The sequence below is a fragment of the Pangasianodon hypophthalmus genome, chromosome 1 (assembly GCF_027358585.1).
Source record: "Pangasianodon hypophthalmus isolate fPanHyp1 chromosome 1, fPanHyp1.pri, whole genome shotgun sequence".
Classification (NCBI taxonomy): domain Eukaryota; kingdom Metazoa; phylum Chordata; class Actinopteri; order Siluriformes; family Pangasiidae; genus Pangasianodon; species Pangasianodon hypophthalmus.
This window is the reverse complement of record NC_069710.1, coordinates 4,399,230-4,423,417: the sequence shown is the minus strand read 5'-3', so window position 1 is coordinate 4,423,417 and position 24,188 is coordinate 4,399,230. Positions and strand designations below refer to the sequence as shown.

The 24,188-nt window shown below is 36.9% G+C and overlaps 1 protein-coding gene across 1 annotated transcript in view; it reads left to right on the top strand.

Annotated features, from left to right (window-relative positions):
- tsnare1 (T-SNARE Domain Containing 1) overlaps positions 1-24,188 on the top strand; it is a 109,093-nt gene that overhangs the window by 70,951 nt on the left and 13,954 nt on the right. Inside the window, exons 9-11 of the mRNA XM_053237024.1 lie at positions 2,857-2,929; positions 13,281-13,363; positions 23,109-23,218. Of these exons, the coding sequence (XP_053092999.1) occupies positions 2,857-2,929; positions 13,281-13,363; positions 23,109-23,204 (252 nt within the window). The 3' untranslated portion in view covers positions 23,205-23,218. The remainder of the gene's footprint in view (positions 1-2,856; positions 2,930-13,280; positions 13,364-23,108; positions 23,219-24,188) is intronic.

Here is a 24,188-nt window from a genome sequence, read left to right as displayed (position 1 = left end):
GTTTAATGTATGCAGGAACTTGAACATATGCGCCTCTTTCACACTTAAAAACTGGAGCTTTATATCATTCACACTTGCAGCCTTGATGCAGGATTTTACCAGGAAATTTTATGCAGTCACCATGAAGGTTTCACCATGAAATATTACACAGGATAGGATGTAAAACAAGTCAAGTTAAGATGTTTATCATCTATGTCTTCTCTTTACTCTTTACTCTTTAGTAAGTCTTGTTCTCTGAATCTGCTGCTGATTCACTCATGAATTGTCTACTTTATGATTTAATCTCATATTAAAAGATGAACTGGTATATATATATATATATATATATATATATATATAAATATATATATATATATATAATATAGTAATACAGTGGTGCAGCAGTGGTTCATGATGAACGTGTGCACTTAGATGAAACAATGCAACTGATTGAGTCCCCTAAACACGTATCTATATTCCCATCTTCTTCTGCCTGGACTCCTTAATATCTCAGATGATCCTGTGATGGCTTATACTCTCATATCCTCTTCTTGTCAGACTCATCTCTTGTCACTTCTGTAACTCCTATGGGTATGGAGGTGTCAGCCTTCTCCTGCTTGGAAGTGTATTTTTTTTTCCTTTCTGAAATTGCATGCCTTATCAACCCTCACATTTAATCGTGTGGATGCGGAAACTCCTGACACTCAGATTGTACTGTGTTTGTGTGTGTGTTTGTGTGTGTGTGTGTGTATTTAGTGTGCTGCAGTCTTTCCTTCTATGTCAGATGAAGCAGATCTCTAGCTCTCACACTGACATTTTGCGTCTAATGAAACAATGAGACAACCTCCGTGCCCTATCAGTCGTCTTTCTCTTTTACTCTGCCTCCCTCCCTCCCAAACCCACAGACACAATAACAACAGGATGAGTGACAGAAGCCACAGAGATGGAGTTAGGAGCAAATAGACGTCCTGTCTGATATCATTCACTGACTTGATGCACTGACTTCACCTCAGGACTGGGGACATTAAAGCAGTTGTCATCCATTACATTTTACACCATTGTTTTGTTTGTTGTATTTGTATCAAAAAAATTAACAAGGAAGTTAATGACTAGGGAGACAAGGCTGTGTTATTAAATTATAACACTGCTCTGTTGCTCGATTCTGATTGGTCAAAAAGAGATGATCCATTTTGTATAACAGCACAGCTCTGACACTAGTTTCTGTTGCAGGATTTATGTTAATGAGTTCATTGTAATATGCAATAGTAACAACTTACACAGGGCGTCGTATGGCAGACACTCACAATAAACAGATTTTAATTTAAATGTGTAATCAATGATATGGTGAAGTGTCCTGTGAGATGTTTATTTTTATTTTTTTTTTTTTTTTGGAAGGAGTCTCCAGTATCAGTGCTTTGTAACTATCAGAGATAAAGCTGTAACTCTTACATTTTCCAACAGTGGAAAGTCTTTAGAATGGTTTTGCGATTTCTCAGTAACATGACAAGCTGCATTTTTTTTTGCCTTATCTTACTTTCAAGATAGAGCAAAAACCAGAGACTGGTGATGTAACAGCTGTTAGCTTTTATTGATAATGTAAGTGATATCAGGAACTAACTTGTTCTCAGATGTTCCAAAACTTTAAACGTAACTATAAACAAATAAAATATATAACGTGTCATTCTTTCCTCTTATGCTACAGCTGTGGTATAAGAGGAAACACTTCAGAACATGCTGTCATCGGAAAATAATCAACGTCAGGGTGGTAACTCAGGGTGGCACTCCATTTCACATCAGGCCATATCACACCACCTCGTCATTTATTGTTTTCCTATAACAACATGCACCTCCCTGTTTTATTCCTTACATATCACAAACCTACTAAAGCAAGATCTCCTTTACTGATTAGGACCCTCACAGTGCCTCTTAGCAAAGTGTCTGAATTAAAGCAAATTCTTCTGTTTGATCTCTAAGCTTTACTGTTGGCTACTAAAGAGCATGAGTGGAATACAACCTCATGACTGATGTAGGCTGGAACACATCATCTGCCAGGGCTAGTGAGATTTTCCGCAGGTATTAGGGCACAGAGCACCAGAGCACTCTATTAATCAATATGTCCATACTCTTCTCACTCTCAGTTTCTTTCTCTCTCTCTCTTTTTTTGCCTTTCCCTGTCTTTCTTTTAACTTCACAAATATCCTCAAATCCCTCCCTGTTAAGTAACCAAATCAATGCTTTACTCTTTATCATTTGACAAAGTGAATTCGACTGGCACTAGCAGGTAAAATAAATATGTTGTCAAGCCATTCCTGTGTGATTGACTAGACTGTCCAAAAACAAATGCAAAAAAAGTCTTTAGCAGCATGGGGTTTGCCAGAGGCCATTTTGGCTCCAGCCAGATGGTATTTGCCAAGAGCTAGAAGGGCTGCCAGTTTTCCAAACAATCACGGCCACCTGTGATGAATGGCTCAGTGGCCACAGCAACACCGGCCCAGCTGCAGGCGCACAGGCTGTGGATGGAAGCAAGGGGAAGCTGTGAGGGGACGATAGACTAAACAGGATTTAGATGCTTTCATGTTGTGTTAGGCCTAGGCTGAAAAAAAGTCATGTTTACTGCAGCTTGAAAATGGATAAAGGGAAAAAAAACGACTGAGAGATTTTTATGGTTTTGCTCCTTTGGATAAATGCAGTTGCAATGTTTTACCAACACTTGACTGCTTATTGATCTGCAATAATGTCTCATCACTGTGGTTAAGTATCCTAAATATGCTTATTATCTTTTTCTCATTCTTGCAGCAGGAAGGGTTATTTTTCTTAATGGTTGCTGTGTACAGACCTAACCTACAGCCCTTGTTCTGTTTTTGTTTTCTTTTGCAGCGAGATATGCTGGATGTGAACCAGATTATGAAAGACTTGGCCAGCATGGTACATGAACAAGGAGACACAATAGGTGAGATCTTAATTATGTGTGTCCATGCTTGAGGTGTTTGTGTGTCTGTGTCTGAAGTGAGGACTACTTTGTGTTAAACTAGTTAGGCCCGTTATTGATAAGCACTCCCCCTCATCTCTCTTTGTTCTCTAACTCCCTGCTGCACAGGAGTAGAGGAAAAGAAGACACTGACACTCGATAATGATTCAGTTGACTCAATACATCAGAGACAGAGCGTGCTGAAGTGTTATCTCAGATCAGATCTGTGGGGATACAGAGAGAACACTGGGTTTGTGAATGAGAAGTGAGTACACTGGTTATAAGATGCACAAGAAAAAAGAGACAAAAGAAAAAAGGAGGATACTGTATTGAATTTATCTTTATCTTTTTATTTATCTGTATCTGGCATGGTATTGGATTACGATTAGCAAGGTGTGCATAATGTGAAACCACTGTTGCTTTATGCACTGGAGGAACATACATTTATAGGTCAGCGTTTCAACATATTAAAGAAATTCATTTCAATAATATTAGTAATTTTGTAGTAATGTTTATAATATTATTTAGTCATTCTAATACAGTGTTTCTTTAATGTGTGGCAAGGTTCAAATCTAGCCTATGTAAAGCATTTCCAAGTCATTTTGGTCAAATATAGTATTTATGTTTTGTAGTAAGTAGAGATATCAAAGTACATTATTGGAAGAAGAAGTCATGTGACAGCAACATCCAGTGAGTTTTCACAGACAGCCTTACACTATACCTATGGCAGCAAGGTGTCAGCAAGGTGCCTTCACTTAAAACGAAGATGGTAAGAGGAGCTAAGAAAGTTCCTTACATACCATCCTTGAATTCTCAATGTATGAGAATTCTAATGAGCGAGGGCAATTTAATTATATTTCATATGAATGAAGCCATAAGAAAAGCTACGAGCAGTAACCCTACCCCACACTCTAACCTTAACCATTCATATCCAAATATGCACTGGCCTATACAGATTCTTATTAATTTAGCAGTTGTGAGTAGAAACACTAGAATGTGAATTTTCAACAAAGAACCATTCAGTAAAAGTTCCCTATTTGATCAAATTATTAAGTTTCTTAAATTAAAACCACCTTACTTTTTCCAGGCCCTTAGAGGCTTATTGCGATGCTGTCTCTATTGGAAAATTAATCCATTTATATTCTAATTGGTACCTACCTGTCATGGTGTCCTTTTGTCTCACAATTTTAATTAATCCTCTGTGTCCCATACTTCTTTTTGTAGATGAATAGAGGGCATGTTCCACAAGGAGACTTTGAGGATATGCCTTTGTATTAAGATGCTCTATAAATACTGTATATCTACTCAGGGTTGCACCTTGAAATTTTTACTAGTTGAACAGTAAGTCAAAAATGTAGAGGTCATTTCCCTAGTTAAAGCAAAACTTATTTTATTAATACAGTTAAATGCTGATAAACAACAGCAAATAATGCATCACAATGCACTTCTATTAACAGCCATGCAGTGTACAAATTACACTGTTAATAACAAAACTAAATAAATCAGTGCAATAAATGTGCAAAACATTAAACCTGTGTATCATAGTACACGATTTTTGTGTAAATCCTTAAATCCTTAAAATTCATGAAAAAAGGTTGGTGTGGATGACGAGGTGGCACACGTGGCTAAACTGTAGATTCTGAAACTGAGACTGCGCAGCATGGAAGCTCATGTCCAGCAGAGCCCTCCTTATAACTCAGTGACTAGCCTTCCTTGGGTGAAGGATATGAAGGCTATGTCTACAGTAGCATCAAGGAGGTTTTTCCAGAATGACAATGACCTGGGAGTTGAATGTCCATGTTGAACTCCAGCTTCAGTAGCATCCAACAAGTAGACTGGATCAGCCGTTTTGAGCTGTCATGCGTAGATGAGAGGCTCTAAACTAAGTGAGTGGTATTTGATAGTGATGTGCAACCTGATTGTAATCTTTCACACAGCACTGGTCACGACGGAATTCACTATTCCACAGTGCTGGAGCGCATCTTTAGTATCTACCTTGCTTATTTGTCTCTTTCTTTCTTTCATTTTTTTGTTGCACCCTGACAAGGTTACAGCTCCCCACATCTCTGACTAGTGACTGTATTAATTGACTAGTATATGTAACCCCTATTATACACACACTCATAGAGGTTTATTTGGAGATTGACTAAAATAAAGGCAGCAATGTCTAATTAAAAAGAGAAACCATTTTGTTCCAAATGTCTTTCTCAGCTAGGACACTTAGACAGAAGATTCATCATTGCTTTATTCAACTTCCATAACTGTAGATATCAGAAGATATTATTAATATAACTGTAAATGTCTCAGCTCACATCAGGTTACAAAGCAAGGGTACAATAAAACTGAGTAATAAAGTGCTTTTGGCCTTTTCAAACAAAATTTCACATGGGGCGTTTCTCTCTGTGTGGTACGGTTAATTCTCTATTCTTTCTGTCTCTTCATCTTGCCCCTACCGTTCTCCCTTTTGTAGCTTTCTCTCAGTAGGACAGCTTGTTGAAGACCGTCTGTTGTCATTTGAACATATATAGAGTTAAGTCAAGACAGTAAAGAGATTCTCTGCCCACGCTTCCTCTATTTTTTATCTTCTTCAACACATGTAGAAGAAAGTCTGGCAGACGTGAATAAGAATTTAACAAAAAGGAAATTTATGGAAGGAATAATTTAACAAAGGACTGTAGCTGCTGGTTTTCCCTTTCAGTTTCATCCTTTTTTTCTGCATAAATGACAAGCAGTTTTTCCCCTATTTTTTCCCCCAGAAACCAAAAATGGAAAGATTACTGTTCATACTCGATACTTTGCTCAGTTTGGATCATTAATATTCTGAGTTCAATGCAACAGTGGGTCATTTAGTCTGTGTGGGAAAGTATGTATGTAGGTAAGGAAAAATAAAACATTAACATAGAATTTTCAGACATCTTGCTTCAGAAATCACTTGCTGAAGAGTGAGACTTAGAGCACAAAACTTAGAGCCTTTGTCTAAGAGACAACGCTTTGTCGACATCACCATTTATAGGTCTCCTTTTAACTGCGTAACAATAGCTGGGCCAATAAGGAATATTAACCAAAATCTTACTGTGTTACAATGAAGTGCTAAAAGCCCATTTTAATTAAAGGTCTCTTAATACATTTTCACAAATGTATAATTTTCAAAACAGAATGTAATTATTAATAACAATTAAAATACATGTTAAATTCTCCCAGGATTATATGAAGATAAATATAGGTAGACTAATAGAGCACTTCTGATTACATGCTTCTAGACATGTGTAGTGAGCATGGATATAGAATATAGAGCAAAAAACTTTGATGGACTCATCGTGGTGCACAAAGGCTTTACCTGACTAATACCAAGTCATTCCAGGAGCCTGCATTCAACAAGTGAAAATCAGTGGAGCCACAGAACAACAGAATGGCATTACAGTGAATTGTTAGAACGTACCTGAGTAAAGATGAGGAGAAAAAAAAAGGGGAAAAAGAAAACTAATGTCAATGCCAAGGTCAGTCTAAGTTCAGTGTGTTCACTTTAGTGTGAGCAATACACATGAGTGGCTTAAATAATTACTGTCATCATTTTATATTCAGTCTTCAAATATGTTCATATAAACGTAATGTTGAATTTAACCCGGTTAAAACAGTGCATAACACCAGCCTATCAAATTATTGCACTTTTAAACAATATTCAGCAGATCAGCTATAGACTATTAACTCGTCCCTAGTCCTGTCATAATTGCAAATTCAGTTCATCTGGGCTCCAATGATGCATTTTCTGACTTGCTGTTGAAAGATATATGAGCACCATTTGACATATTGAGAATCATTTAATAGGCTGCTTCAGGAGGGTTTATAGATGGTTTGTACTGACTAGCGAAATAATTTTACTTAATTAAGAACAATTATGTGGTGTACGGTGTAGTATAGTTCACCTGTGTAGTGGATGTGTTGTATAAAATGGTTGTAATTTTGAATACATAGGCTATTCTGAAAGATAAAGTTTCATAATTTGTTATTTATTTGTCAAAATGATTCGAAGCATTACTGCAGGAAAGTATCAGGAGAAGAAACAGTACTATTGGAGAGGTTTTTTTCTTCTTTTGGAACTTTCAAAAAAAAAAAAAAAAAAACACTTGAGAAACAGTATGAAATACCAAAAATATACAGGTGCTATTATTTAACACTTTGCTCTACAGGCATAAAATAATTTGCTATCCATTTGTCAGTATTAATCTGCAGTGTACTCCATGGTGTTGCTTATCTAATCAGAACCAGTTAGTAAGGAAAATGTTTGTGGACCAATTTTCTTACACTCAAAGGAAGTTGAAGGTCTTGGACAATATGTTTTTAAATTTATGAGGGGGTTTGGCAAAATCTTCTTAGGAGGAAATAAAACCTATCAGGCACTTAGATTAATTATAGTAAGTAATTAATAACCTAATTAATGCACCATTGCATATTTAAATTTACTCAAAATTGAATTTTTTCACTTATTAATATTTGTTATCATGCATGTTTTTTTTTCTTATAGATGAAACGTGGATTATGTAGTCCTAGTGTTAGGTTTTATACCATGTTTGGAATGGAACCAGTCAACCAAATCTGGGAACAATGATATCTAACTTTGTTGGTTTGACATGCAGAAATCCCAATTCACCCACGACAAAATGAGCCCCAGGTGTGTATTTATTAAAAATCCAGTACAAATAACGGCTCAGTGGATGACAGTATGTGCAGTGTATGGGTTTGTGTGTACGGTGAATGGAATTGGTGGAGGGTAGACAGGCCAAGATAAACATATCAAGGAAGCTTAGATTAGGGCTTCTAACAGGCTGACTGGCTGTAACAAAACCTCTACACTTGTGTTGTGACATGCTTCAGAAAACTACAGGTCATGCTGTGCTGCTGCTGCTGATACACACACACACACACACACACACACAGGTGTGTATGGGGTTGAGAAAAGGATGTGCATGAACCTAGATCCATTTATATTCATAATGTGTAATAATCTTTTTATTTTTCTTTGTGTGTGTGTGCGTGTGTGTGTTTGTGTGTGTGTTTGATGTAGTATGTCCAGTTCACCATCATGTGCTCTTCACTTTAGTGATACAGCTGGAAGACCAATCAACCACATGCACTATGCTTATTAACTGACTAAATAGGTGCTGCAGCTCTGCCGCCCTTATGCCACTTTGTGTTTCAAGCCAGTTAGGTGTTTGTTTTATGACCTAGCTTGCTGTCTCCCTAATTGGTTATTTATTTGATTATTTTGCCCTATTTTTGAGCTATTTGCTCCATGCGTGAGCATTTGTGTATGTGTGTGAGTGAGTGCCTGAGGAGTCTTCAGATAAGAGCTCTTTTTATTTAGAGTCATTTAGAGAATTTGTTCTTGTAATTCCTTAATGAATTGGGGATGTTGAGCTTGAGGAAATTAAAAAGCATCAGTCATTTTATTGTGTTTTTGTAGCCTGTGTTATGAACATTTTCCCCAGATGATAAGTTTATTTAGCTCTGCCTGTGCATTTAAAAGGCTTCATTGAAAGAGTGGGAAGTGTGCGGGGTGACCAGGTGAGAGCAGATGTGAGCGTGTTGTAACATCATTAACATCCAAACTACATACCTCAAATAATTTGATGCTCCTGCTTACAAAGTTGTCAGCACTACACTGAAGTAAAAAAAAAAAAAAAGCTGCCTTGTTAAATGCCATTGTCTATGCAATATGAATAATTCAGGTAGTTAGGAGAGTGAACGTGACATGTTGGGAATGGTTTGCTGTGATTCGGACTATTGTAAAATTCTGTTTAATGCAGTGCTAACAATGGTGTTAGTCAGAGCTCACTGTGACCACAAGGTTCGTTTAACTTTGTGTGGTGTTCCCCAATATCATACTTCAACCTAATGACCCGTTGCATTCAGCCTAACAACAGTGAGATGTCATCTAGCCTGCAGGGTCTTCATATCACACATGTCTGGTGATCCATCAAACCCACACCTCGTTCTCCACTCCTGCTTACTGAAATATTGATTGATTATGTGACAGCACAATGTGTCATCTTCCTTTCATGGTTCTAAGAGCTTCATTCTTCATTTTTTGCTGGCTTCTTACTGGTACAGTAATTGGTCATGGATGATAGATCAGTAATCTAAAAAGGGGGTAGGAGGAAGTACTTAAGCTGAGAGGGTCAGACTGGTCATTTGCGCACACACACACACACACACACACACTACACAGCCATTTCAGTTCTTGGAATGTTTTTGATGTAGCTCACTGAGACCTTCTGACCAAGCACCTTCTATCATGCTTAAAGTTCATGATCTTAGTGACAATGGTGAGAGACCACATAGGGTAGGATAAGCAAAGAGAAACTGAAGTATAATGAAGGGGAGGGATGAATAAAAGTCCACCCTGAAGCTGTTGAACTTCCACTGGTTTAAAAACTTTTGAAACAACTTTAAAAGCAGTCCTCTTTTGAGTAATCTAATATCATCAACCAAATTCTCAACATGTCGGTTGTTTTTGATTGTTGATATTTAGTAGATATTCCGTATACTCTCTATAGACTATTAACTTGTCCTTTTCTCTTTCAATTTATTTGGGTAGTTCAGTTGTTGATGTTTAGTATATAATCTCTAGGCTATGAACTTCTTCCTTTTGCTTTCACTTTATTTGGAGTGTCCAGTTTCTAGGTTTTGATGTTTAATAGATCAACAGTAGTGGGGTCTTCATCTGGCAGACCACAGCCTGGATGCATGCCTAGTCAAGTATTTCAGCAGATCAAACTGAAAACTCAAAAATAATGAAAGTATGTGGACACCTGACCATCACACCTATATGTGGATCTTCCCCAAACTGTTGCCACAAAGGTGGAAGCACACAATTTTCCCGAATATCTGCCAAGGTTGGAGCGGAAGGACTTGAGTGGCCTGCACAGAGCCATGACCTCAACCCCACAAGACAATTGTTGTGAACTGGAACACCGACTGCACCCCAGGCCTTCTCGTCCAAAATCAGTGCCTGACCTCACTAAAGCTCTTGTGGTTGAATGAGCACAAATCCCCACATCCACGCTCCAAAATCTAGTGGAAAGCTTTTCCATAAGAGTGGAGGTTATTATAATAGCAAAGGGTGACTAAATCTGGAATGGGATGTTTAAAAAACACATATGGGTGTGATGGCCAAGTGTCCACAAACTTAACAATAAAGCTTGCTTAAAAATAAAGCTTAACAATAAAGCTTAGCAATAAAACTTGACAATAAAGTGCATGAAAAAATACACTGTACTTAGCAATCTTAGCAAATGAAATTATCTTGAATGTAGTCAGATTTATCTAGTATTTCCTACTGTGAGATAATAAACCAAATATAAGACAATTAAATCTAATTCTAGACATTTGTACTAATTTCAAGTTTGAAATTAGCCTTGTTCTGTTGCCAGATACCTTTGCTAATTTTATGCATTTACTTCTACAAATAAGCAAACCTATCTGCAATGAAATAATAATAAAAAAAACAAACATTTAAAGCTTGAAATGAGTAAAAATGTCTTAGAAATAGATTAAATAAATTATTTGCTTTATATATTTATTATTATTATTATTATTATTATTATTATTATTATATAGACTATAATAAGAGGAAGTACTAGAAAAAACTGACTTTAATCAAGATCTTTTGCTCGCTACGATGTCATTTTTTTTGCAGTGTAGCTATAGTCTATAGACTTTTTTAAACATCAACCATTGTGACTTCTTCTGTAGTAGGTCCTCTATGGAGGATTGGGGTGGCCAGTCACATGCATTTATGCAAATGATTTACCTGACATCTCACTGAGAAAGGAAAGAGTTTTCAGACACTTTCATAGGTTTTTATTCTATTTATCATCTCTAAACTGATTAGTGAAGTGACACCAGAATGTTAAAGGACAATTGGGCAGAGAATTATTCATTTATTCTGCACTTCAAGCACAAAACTGGCATCTAGTCCTTTGTCCTTTTGCAATTTTAACTCCAGTTTGTGTAGTCTGTATTGATAGATTTGATATGTTGTTGAGAATCACTTGATAGGCTGCTTAATGATGGTCTATAGATAGTTTGTAGAGTGTCGAAGACGACAGATGATCTGAATAAAGAGTTACCAAAAGTTATTGTTTAACATGTGAATAAAAGCCCATGAATCTCAGGCTCTTTGACTCTCCCTTTTTGTCACTGTGTCTCTCCTTGGCATGGCAGCAACAGAGAACACAACCAAATCAAATCAGAAGAAGATAAACAAAACCTCATTAGTTCTAGCAGCCAGGCGGAGGTGAAGTCTGCAGCGGTTGCTGCTGCTGAGCCTGCACTGCTTTAACCCCGCTGTAACTCACTCACTTCTGCCATAGTTGTGCCCCTGTGTGTGCTGAACCGCACATTTGTTTTTAATTGGGAAGGGAATTGAGTTTGCATTTGAATCAATGTTCTCACTTGGTAGAATAAGTACATGTGCATTGGTACAAGACAATTAATTTGGATTATTCAAAACTAATAAATGGCTGCCTTCCACGTAAATTAAGAAAGCAAGTGCATAACCTGGCTTTTGTGCATTTCTTGTCTACTATCGTCAGGTAGACTGGATTTCCAAGGCATAAAACCATTTTTGTTTTCCTTTTTTATAGCGACATCATCATCTAAAAGGGCACCGATATTTCACAAACATAAAATTTAAATGCCATGATCAAATTTAATCTTGAAATATGTCAGATGCCAATATTAATGCAATGGAAACATGATTTCAAACCAGTGCAAAGTGCAACACAAACTACAACATTACACAGTCAGGTATAGTCACTCTCACTCTAGAAAATGTTTGGAGTAGTTTTTATTCTTCCTTGACAGGGTGGTAAGAAATGATGTGCTTGGTAAAAGGTTAATCTAAAAAAAAGCACTGGTCTGTGTTGGTGGATCTAATTTTCAAACTCAGGCATACAGTATTAACCCTATCATTAATGGATGTACTTGCGAAAAATGTTTCTTTTCTTTATCATGAATAAAAACTCAGTGTGCCAATGTGGTATTATCCATTAGAACTCAAATATTTACCTACCCCACCATGGACTGGGTGTTTCCTTGTGCCTTGTACCCTGTGTTTATCTTTACCTTTATCTGCACAAAGATAAAGCAGTTACTAAAGGTGAATAAAAACGGAATTAATAATGTTATGTCTGCTTAGTTTTGTGCTATTTGCTAAAAATTTTTTAATAGCCCACATGACTATTTAATGCCTATACCACGTTGTCGTGCACTGTTTGGCCAAGATCATCTTCTTTTAAAAATTAGTTTACTGTGTAGTGTGGATATTTATCAACAAACATTTTAATTAGTTGCAGTCTACTGGAATTGAGTATTATTTAGTTAATCTCATATGTTGGCTGTGATATTGTGCTCTCAGCTTACCAAGCTGAACAGAGAACAGCTGTCTGACAGTTCATACTTTACCTAATATAGAACATCTGGCAAATAATAAGACAAAATGAATATCAGTGGCATATAGTGTACTACATGGGGTGTAGAAGCTGTTATTTCATACCACACAGAGAGCACCCACATTTGTGATTCAGCCATAAAAGCCTGAAAAGCAAAAATTTTGTTTTGTCAACAATATGAATAAAAACAGAGATATAAAATTTATGGAATATATTTTGATGTTTTTTTTTCCCCCAAACCAGATTGCCCTCTGATAATTTGTCAGATAATAAAGCCACCACATAACTAGAGGTCATATGTCAAATTATGAGCTTTAAATGGTTCCATACTTGCAGAGGATAAAGAATGTCCTCGTTTGTTTTCATTTGGGGTAAACCATATGGTATACAGAGTATGTCATTGGTTTTTCTTGCATATAGCAAGTTAATAATAATAATAAGAAGAAGAAGAAGAAGAAGAAGAGGAACACTTTTCATCCAATTAAAATTCAGCACAACCTGCTGAATGCTATTGAGCGATCTATGAACTGAGAGATTGACTTTTGTCAGAATCAGTCCATCTGCTCTGTTGCTCTCTTTCTCTTCCTTTACATGTGTCTGCAAGGCATGTGAAGGACAAACACAGCATTTACATGTAATGGTTTGTGTACAGCATGTCTTTATTATATTCAGCCATGTATCAAAAAACCTGAGGGATATGATATGTGTGTGACAAATCTCACAGCCTGAAGGAACAAACTAAACTGTACAAAACAGTACTATGTTAATATTAACAACCAGGTTAGTTTCATCACTAAAGACTGTGATGCAGTAAACACGAATAATGCTATTGATGATACTGAGGATGATAATAGTAATCTTGGTATGTTTTTTTTCTTCAGACAGCATTGAGGAATACATTCAGACTACTGCCTCACATGTGGAATCTGCTAACCAGGAGCTTGCAAAGGCCAGTCATCACCAGGTAAAATTTAACAGTATATTTTTGGTTTAAAAAATGAATTAAATTGGATCACTATATCCCATTTTGTTGGTAATCAGCTCTTGAAAGCAGCTCATCATGGCCAATGAGAATGACTGAAAATATAGGTCGTCCCAAATGCTTGATGCCGCATCGTTATGCTTTAGAGGTCTTTGCACCCTTTGCATATTTATTCCTGTCTTGCAGTCAATATTCCTGGAATATTGGCTCTGGAACCACTATGACTCTGACCAGGATAAATCGGTTGGTGAACATGAATGAATGAACAATTAAGCGCTAAGAAATACAAAAAAGGGAATTCTTTAATTATAGCAACTTTTCAGATGTTCTTCTACAGAGCAACTTATAGTGTAATCATGTTACAATATATAGGCACAATATGTAACATATGTCCTTCTCAAGGACTCATCAGTATATGACTAGTGTTATTGCCTGGGTGGGGGATTGAACCTCAGTCTCCACTGTTCTATTAAAAAGTCTGCTCAGTGGTTAAAATGCAGCAGTGCAGAAAAAAAAAAAAAAAAACTTATAAATATTGGTATCTGTTCATAACCTGTACATGAAGAGTACATTTATGTAGAAGCTGATGTCATTTTGCATTAAATATGTTTACTGTTACACTTGATAAAATTTAGCGGAATGTCATTTGATAGACTGCATTATCGCATGTCTACATGTTCATGAATTGAGCTCTGCACAAACCAGGTGTCCACTTCAGCAGAAATCACATGCTTGTATGCTTGCTTGACAAAGTTCTCATAAGGATAAAGGAAAAAGTCCTCATTTGCTGAGCTTTGAACGGCTAATGAACAGCTAACGAATGGCTAATTTATACTCCCTTAAAGGAGTGTGTGTGTTGTATTATATTACAGTAATGATGGCTTTTTGTTAGCAAAAAGTTAGCTAATTCATTTTGACTTTCTGTTGTTCATTAATCTATAGTTGGGCGAATATATTTCAGCCATTACGGCAATCCATTAACTGAAATGTATATAGCTGCATTATTTTCATACTTGGTTTTTAGCTCCAAGTATCTGATTTTTTAAAAGTTAATTATGCAGTATATAAGTTGTTTAATTAAAAATGAACATTAGTACGCCACTGCTATCCATTTTCTTATTTAACTCTTAGGAGCAAAAATGAAAGTGTAGGAAAAAAGTGGAAAAAGTACAGTAACTGCATTATGCACCATTTGCTTCACTTTTCTGTTCTATTATTTTGTTTCTTTAACATTTTAAGTGTGCTATTTTTGTGTGTGAATTTTTTTTTTATTTATAAAAATAATGTGCCTGCCGTTCTCGTGGTTTTAAATCCAAAATCAAACAGCAGATTAGTTGACTTTGTTGTCACTGCTGTCTCCTTTCTTAAAATACTGTGGTTTAGTTTTATCCAGACATAAACATTAGCTCACTTTCTGTCTTTCACACTTTGATTTTCTTTGTGAACTCTTAGTGCTGCTGCTGCTGTTGCTGCTTTCTAGGTTTTTTTTTTTTTTTTTATCTGTTTTTTTTTTTTCTTTACTTCTGCGGTCATTAGTAGACAACCACAAAGTCTTCTTTGAATTAAGATTAGGAAATGATAATGTGTTTGTGCAGAATTGTGCACCAGAGAAAAACATTTTCATTTCTGGAATGTAATAAATATATACATATATTACAATAATAATAATAATAATAATAATAATAATAATAATAATTTTATTGGTTTAAAAAACTTTGCTGCTCATACTGAAAATATTAGTGAAATCTCACCTTTAATTAAAGTAAATTTATTCTAAGAAAATAAAAAACACACACAAAAAAACACACAAATAGAACAATTATTGCCCCCCTGCATGTAGTACTTTTTGAAACTGTATGTAATTTTTCAATTCCAGTGTCCATTCAGCCTGGGCTAAACAAAAAATCTGCTCTTGCTGCCTCACCCCCTTTCCCTTTCCATTCCTTTCTCCTTTTATAAGTGAGCAAGTGAGGGAGCAAATGAGTGAATGGCAACAGCTTTTGGATTAATTGTCATTTCATTATCTCACTGAGAGTTCAGCCGTGACCAAACTCACACAGAGCAATTTAGCACTTCACCAGCCCCGCTAGCCGCACCCGGAGGAGAGGGAGGGGGCGCCTGTAACTCTGAACACTCATACATTTCCCTCAAGCATCTCTCCTAAGTCTCTATACATTTGTTGTATGTGATAGCCAATTAAAAAGGACAAGCCTTTTTCTTTCTGTAGCCCTACATGTCTAATACACACTGGAAATACATTGAATCTGTAATACATCTACTGTTTATCACTGGCAGTTTAAGGGTAAGTAAAGGAGTGATGGTGTATCAGTCTAATCAGAGCTCAATTGAGCAGGATACAACAGCATTGTTCATTACCACACCGGAGCCATGTGTAGTAATCTTCAGGGAACAGTCCGTGAACAGTTCACTACAAAACACTTCAGGCATTAATTATCAATGTCGCTTCCTTCATTCTGACAAATCTTATATATTTGTTTGAACCTGTGTTTAATTCTGCATATATAGAGGAGTGTGTGATTGGATATTCTTCTGCACTGTAGCATGTGATAGTGAGTTCAGGGTTTGAGTTTTTCCCCTGCTCACGCTTCACACACACACACACACACATACACACACACACTAACACACACATACATACACACACACACACACACGGGAAGCAGAGAGGAACCTACAGTGGCATTTATAAGGAATCATAAGGCTTATGAAATTCATTATGACTGTGACAGCTAATTGCATTTCATGATAATTCTTCTCAGATCCCTCAGACAAAAGCCGACTGAGCTTTCAGCGTCTTACGTTAGAAAATGTGTGTTCTGTTGGGGTAAAAATTATTTCAATTAATAAATTTAACTACCTTTTCTCATTAAATGACAAAATATTTTTGCAAATACAGTGCAGAAATGAATTTCGGCTCACATTGCCCTGGCAGTAACAAGGTGAAATAAGTTGTAAAAATGACTGTTTTTTTTTTTTTTTTTGATTTTAGTCTATCTGTTGCTTATTTACGCGCCTATCTGTGCACACACATATGACGTCAAGGAGATCCCCAAATATGTGAAGAAGAGGATTTGCATGTCTATTTCAATAAATATTACTTATATTGCTAATGTCAGGTATATTTAGGCCATAAATTGGAATATATAGAATGTAATAGATACTATTACTACTACTACCACTTTTATTACTGCTGCTTCTATCACTACTACTACTACAACCACTATTCCTACTAGATAGATAGATAGATAGATAGATAGATAGATAGATGTCATTTAACAAATGTTAATTATCAGGTGTCCTCATTCACTATTCAATAGACATTAAATTCAGTTGAAATACTAATTACCTGAATGACCAATGATTTAAAAAAAATGCTATTTGAAAGATATAAGCTGATCTTGATTTCTAGATGTTGTGAAATCATAGGGCAGTATGCTTACTGCCCCAGTTAGCTGCATAGACTTATTATTTAACCTAGTGGTCAAAAATGGGAACTGTAACAAGCACTAATGGAAATCCATTGGGGCAGGGAACACGCTGCCCCGTACTTGCTCTATGAACATTTTCAGTGGAGGAGGACCAGCGGACAGGACTCAGGGTGCATGTCAGTGTTGCATTTCTTATGCCAAATTTGGCAAATTGGGCTGGAAATTTTGCTGAAACCTGCCAACCTTGGTTAATGATATTAGCTCTTCTTTGTGTGACTCACACACCAAAACAATGAACAACATTGAACAAAGGTACGTCTAAAACCGCTCAGAACAAGCTGCTTGCTTATATGCCCGATGACTATATGGTGTTGACTCTAAGCTGTCAGTTACAAGGTTACTTTAAAAATTAACTGCATAGTAATCTATAGCATAAGTCAAGTGTAATAACCTCTCATCTTAATTTTGTTTAAGGCTATGTTGTTATTAATGTTGTCCTGCTCCACCAAATTCTATGGTTACGAGTCACTACTACTATGATTACTACTACTACTACTACTACTACTACTACTAAGAAGAAGAACAACAACAACAATAATAATAAATTTCTCTGCTTAACAAGCATTTATACAATGTAAATCAACCATGCACTATAACATTGTAGAGATAAATGACTTGAGATAGAGCTGTACCCTATTATCTTATATATTCATGCCTTGGAGATAAGAAATATGTACATATGAGTGGCTACATTAGTTAGCTTGTGCTGGGATTCTTTACCTAAATTAGGGAAACTAAACTTATAATTAAAAGTCTTATACAGATTTTTTCCCTATACAAAAATCACCTGCAATTCATGTTAATTCACTATTGTAGTAATGGTACTATGTATATTACTATATTTGTTATTTAACCTGAATTGCAGGTGATTTCTGCATAGGGAAGAAATCTGTGTAGGGTAGTCTGACATGCACAATGATGCAGCACAGTGGCATTTGAGTAGTCACAGCAATGTGTCCGACTATGTCTTGCACATCTGCAGTGCAGAACAGGACCACAAGCCCATGTTTATTTGTTACACCATATCAGCTCAACTGGGACTGAATGTTTATGCAAATTTCACCTAAGCCGATTACATGCCAAGCAGTGTCACTGCAAATGCTACTTATTATACAGACTTCCAATTTTCCAAGCAGATAAGATACAGGCAGAATAATGTTATGTCAGTAATCATCCTTCCGCATTATTATGGTATTATAAAGACATTTTTCATGTCACACAAGGTAAATAGCTTTCCATACTGAGACTCATTGTGAATCTATATTTTCTGATGGCAAAATGTTCATTAAAAATTGTATACAGTGAACATTGCACACAATAATTCAAAATTTCCAGTAAAACAATACTAGAAATTATTCTCTTTTCTTAATAGTATCATTTTCTCTAAAGATGTGAAGAAATTTTTGACACCACTACAGAATATATAATTTTTTTCAATAGCTCTCAGTATCCAAAAATAGTTGTTGTCTTTTTTTAATGATTTGCTTTTCTGGGGTATAAATATAAGGTTGATCTCATAAGCAGCTGAGACTATCAACTATTAGACCCCATGTCCATAAAAGTTGCACAAAAGAAGCTCTTCCTGAGAGCATCCCCAAAATGCACCGCCTGAACTTTATGTTGGTACAACAACTGAATGTGTGGCAGTTAGATAAAACCAAGATCAGCATGTTGGTCATGCAAACTAACAACATTTTGATGAAAAAAAAAGTGACTTCATGGAAAGGATTTATACCTTCTGTAAAGTATGGTGGCATTTTTAACGGAAGGGGTCCAGGGGCTCTTGAAAAGATTAATGATATCATTAATTCCATTAAATACCAGGATATTTACCCCAAAACCTGTTTTTTTTCTATTGAGAAGTTAATACCTGTCTGTATATTCTTTTATTTAAGATAATGTCCCCAAATATATATCACAAATCAACAGAACAATGGTTACTCTAACAAAATCAGTGTGCTAGGGGCTTTTGTTCTCAGAAGTGTTTCCTGGACTGACAGGTTAGAGTCCTCAGTTGGTGATTCAGCTCACAGACACAGGTAATCTGGCTGAGGGTGCAAAATCTCATTGTCCGTTAGGGACAGCACATCTGCTCAGGAAGGAAGCCACCAGGGAGTTTAACAACTAGCAAAAAGCAGTAGTGAACCAAGGTCTTGCCAGCCATCTTCAGTCCACAAGAAGGTCTATGTGGCCTAGTTGCTGAATTCTCTACAACATAGGAAGTATCAGTGGTAGAGGAGGTAAGATTTATAACACGTGATGAGGCTGGTTATGGGCTAGGGCATCCTGTCCTAGTGGGCTGTCCAGCTCTACCAGGGAGAACCACAATTGGTTGACATGGAACTGGAAAAGTGGTCTGCCTGTGCCTTGCCAAACCTTTCCCAGGTCTGGGCTGATGAAGTTCACTGTCACGCTGTTGTCTGAGTGGAATAATGTGGCAATCTATCAGAACTGGTAAGATGATCTTCAAAGCCAAAAGAACCACCCTCAGTTTAGCTTATTGATGTCATCTGACCTTACCCATGTGGCATGACACCACTCTCTAGCCTACAGGTGTCTCTCCCTCCAATGGGACACCATGTCTGGGGTTTACCAGCCATAGGCTGATAAGCCACTGAAAATCCTATAGTTCCTGAAAATTCCATAGTGCTGTCATCAGTCCTAGCATCCTCAACAGATGCCAGGACCACATGTGACATCTGCGCTGAATCTGATAGGTAAGCATAATAATATCATCCATACGTATGACTGATGGGGTGGCTGCCTTGTGGTGCTGCCACGTTTAGAGTTGCTGTCATGGTTAAGTTAGAGCCTGCCAGGCACCAGCCTAGACCCTTCCACAGACATTGCTGAGACCAGAGTTGAACATGGCAGATCAGAATCTCTCAGACATGGCTGTAGAAATAGCATCCTCTTTTTCCTGTGATAAGGGGCAAGAAGGATGACATGTAACGTTAACATAGACATTTCCACACAGAGGATGTTCAATTCAGACACAGGGTTCTTGAGATGGTCCATGCAAAGGCAGTAAGCGCATAACTAGAGTCTATATTCAGCTCTCTAGAGATTCAAACACCAGCTGCATGAATGCATGAAAGTCTTGCAGTATGGTTATTTTTGGCTATCCACTAGGTATAGCAATATAGCAATTTATAGAAGGAGTCACAGCAATGAATTAAAAAAAAAAAAAAACTCATACAAATCCCTAAAACTAAGTAATATGAAGTGGATGAAGCTTGATTTCATTGTACTCGTTTGCTGCCAAAGACAAACCTTATGCCACACATTATAAAGGGAATTTTGCAAGCAAATCACAATAGCTCCTACCTTTGCACTGTGGCCCCATAAACAGACTTCTTTTTATGACCTGTAGTATTATAAACTGGCTTCTTTATTATTTATTATCTATCTATAAAGGCTACATGTTTACAAATGCCATCCTTTCTTAATTTAAAATATGCCTTTATCTGCTTATCAAAGAAATTCACTTTTTTAAACCCTGTATGCAATTGTGTGTGTCTTGATTCAGTCTTAATTATATATACATATATATACTTCTCCTCTCCATCCTCTGCACAGTCAGGAAAATCACTCTAAAACAGAATAACAGTCCTTTTGTTGTTGAAAGCCCTTTTTTGTACCTCTTCACCTTATTCACTTTTTATTTTGCTGTTTTCCCTAAAAGGCAGTGGAAGCCAGGATGACACAGAATGAGAAGCGCCACAGGGAGTCTACTGAGAGCGAGAGAAAGAGAGGGAGAGAGAAGGAGAGAGAGGGAGAGGAGAAAGTTTAAGAAAGAAGCTGCAGAATCTGTGGTGACCAGCTGCAAGAGAGAAGATAGCAGAGAGCGGCTTTTAATTCTCAATCCCCACAGAGCCTTTGAAAATTACCAATCTTCTTATCACAGACGCAGGGCTGCTTATGCAAATTGTTGTAGAGTGGAACGTTTAAATGGAAAATTACTCGACAGCAGTTTTTTGCCTCCCCTCCACTCCCCCCACCCTCGCTCTGCCTCTCTCTCTTTCCACATAGAAAGCCTGTTTCCAGTCTCAGATAAGAAGATGAATTGTGCTCCGTGCTTTGAAGCGCGTCAGGATTTAAAGACTCCAAGCCCAGCTCTGGTCTAGCACTGCTGCTCTCAACCGTTTTGTAGTGAGAAATGAATGAAAAAAGTGAGAAAGAAAAGCATTTCAAAGCATCATAAGTTCTGTGCTCCCAAACACGGGTGCTGCCTGCACATGTCAAGTTTGAAAATATATATTTAAATAGATCTACTCAGCACTTAAATGCACTTCCCAATTTTTCTATTTATCTATTTGTAGTTCTGGCTTAATTTATAAACATGACAAAGTAATGGGGAAGAGGGTAAAGGCAGGGGGTATTAAAAAAAAAACTGTTTGATGAATATAATGCCAAATAGCACTTGTGGCATTCTAAAAAATACATGAAATTCCACAATCCCTTATCAGAGGCACAGGATGTGTCAGAAAAGACCAGAATGTGTTACAAGAACTGAACTGGCTCTATAAGCATCACTGATTTTGAATTTGTTTTATGCCACAGGACACAGCATAAACAAAGTTTCAAAGCTCAGTTTGAGTCAATATACAGAGGATATTGAGAATCATGTTAATGTAGGATTGTGATAATAAAACAACTATACTATGAATTGTACTTGGGTCCCTGGAGGACTAGTGGTTAGGCCTCGGTGCTCTCACCGCCATGGCCTGGGTTTGATTCCCGGGCAGGGAACCAACCCCAGCCACTGGGCATGTGCACTACAGTGAGCTCTCAGTGCCGGTCCCAAGCCTGGTAAAATTGGGAAGGGTTGCATCAGAAAGAGCATCCGGCGTAAAAACTGTGCTAAATCCAATATGCAGACCAGTGAGCCGCTGTGGTAGCCCCTAACGAGAGCAGCCGAAAGAAGAACAACAACTATGAATTGTACTCCATCTATTTTTCATTCCAATGCACTGTGCTGTTGCAGTCATGTTACTGACTACTACAGACATAAAAAACTTAATAAATGTGTGGAGAACCAAGCCCCATCCAGAGAGGTGTACTGCATGATAAATTTAGATATCCTACCATGCTGTGTGGCATGTATAAAAAATGCTGAGCGGGCCCAGTTGACCTCGATTGTGGATCAAGAGGAGAAGATCTAAGTGATATTGAAAGAAGGGCACAGATGGCAGGAGTTTTGGTTACAAAGACTGCTCATCTGGCCAGTGTTTCAACAAGAACAGGGACTAAAGTGACGTGCATTTAGATCTATGGGATAGACATCAATAAATAGGGTCAACTGTGGTCGAAATCATACATTCAATAACCATGATGTCTGTACATTATTGTGATATGTACGGAAAAACAGAAGAGCAAAGGTTTGACATGACATGATCAGACTGTCAGCAAAAACACTGGTTAGCACTGTTGCCTCGCACCTCTGGGGTTGGGGGTTTGAATCCCGCCTCTGCCCTGTGCTTTCGGGGTTTCCTCACCCAGTCCAAAGACATGCGTTGATTGGCATTTCCAAATTGTCCATATAGTGTGTGAGATTGTGCCCTAAATTGGATTAGTACCCAGTCCAGGGTGCCCCCTGCCTTGTGCCCCGAGTCCCCTGGGATAGGCTCCAGGATACCCAACAACCCCGTGTAGGATAAGTGGTACAGAGAATGGATGTTTTTTTACCATTCATATGTCATCTGCCTGTACACTGACTAGTATTTATTGCATTGTCTATAGTATGTCTTTATTTATCTTAAATTTTTATTTTCTTCTCTGCATTACTCTACATATATATATATACATTTGTTAAATATTAAATGATGATTTGTACCTGATATACTGTAAACTGTACTATATATACAGTCAAAGAACAAAAGTCAAATCTAGAACCCTTAGAAAACTTTTAGAGCAGAAAACCTTAGAAAACAGTTAGAACAGAACTTATAACAGTTCCAAGTAGAATCCTTTTAAGAAGCTAAAAATCTTTAACTATCCAAAGAACCCTTGAGAAACGTTTTTCTAAGGGTGTGTGATGACAAGCATGTTGAACTGACCTAATGGAAATGGAAGAATGATGAAATAAAGATGTTTCTCATGGCAGTCCACCTGACTTTATTGTTAGATGTTAGATTTTATGTATTGTTTTTGCAAAAAATAATTGCTCACAGCAAATGTGTTCATCTTACAATCTCATCTCCTGTTTTTGTCTACAGAAGCAGCTGAGAAAAAGGAAATGCTACTTACTAATAGGTGGAGTATTCATACTGGTTCTACTGATCATCATCATTGCTTTGTCAACCAGAAACTAAAAGCAAACCTACAGGTAAACCATCTGCCTCCTCATCAGTACACAAAACCAGTATGCCTATATGTACAATAAATACATTATCTTATTCCTTTTGAGTAATCAGAAAGTTAAAAGTGATCGGATTTTTTTCTTATATTACGTGCCTTTGTTAATCAAAATTCAGAAAGAATAAATGTTATCTTTACTTTCTGATAGCAAATATTTCCATTTTTATTGCGTCATTAATTATGTCGAATTAAAATAGAGCTTATATAACGTGCCATAAAAAGAAGCGACAATTAGCTAACATGCCGAATTTAAGCTCTTGACATTTGTTTAACCAAGGATAATAAATCAACATGAAATTAGCCACTTGAAAGCTTGTTTCTGATAAAGTGACTCCTGCTAATATTTAAAGTGTAGTTTTTCTATAAAACAATGTGGGCAGTTTCTGAATAATTCATTTATTCAGAAGAAATAAAAAGCAAGTGACCCACATTCACTTGAACATACAGTAGTTATCCATCAGTAACTGACATCATCTTTATTTATTCATTTCCATGTTCATTGCCTCATTATACATGGGTGAGGTGCAAGAGACTTGGAGACAGTCAGATGACTGAGTCTATTTTCACAAGATGGAACAGGAGATGTTAATCTGAGCAGTTGATCTCCTCTCACAGCCTCCTGTGAGAGATCAGGCTGAATGACAGTCTGGACTCCTCCAAATATCGATCAACACACCCACTTCTTTCTCTCTTTCTAGATAACCTGCACTGCTTGTCCTCTCTTCCCCTTTCTGTTTCTCTTTCCACATTGTCTTGAGAATTAATAATTGTAGTATTAGTAATAATTAAATACATATCATTATAGTACTAATAAACAGACTGGTATAATCAATCCCATAAACTCTCAGATTATTATTTGGTTATTTACCTTAAACATATAGTTCAGTAATTACTATGAGTTATTTAGTGAATAGTAAAGTACTGTTAGAAAAGATACA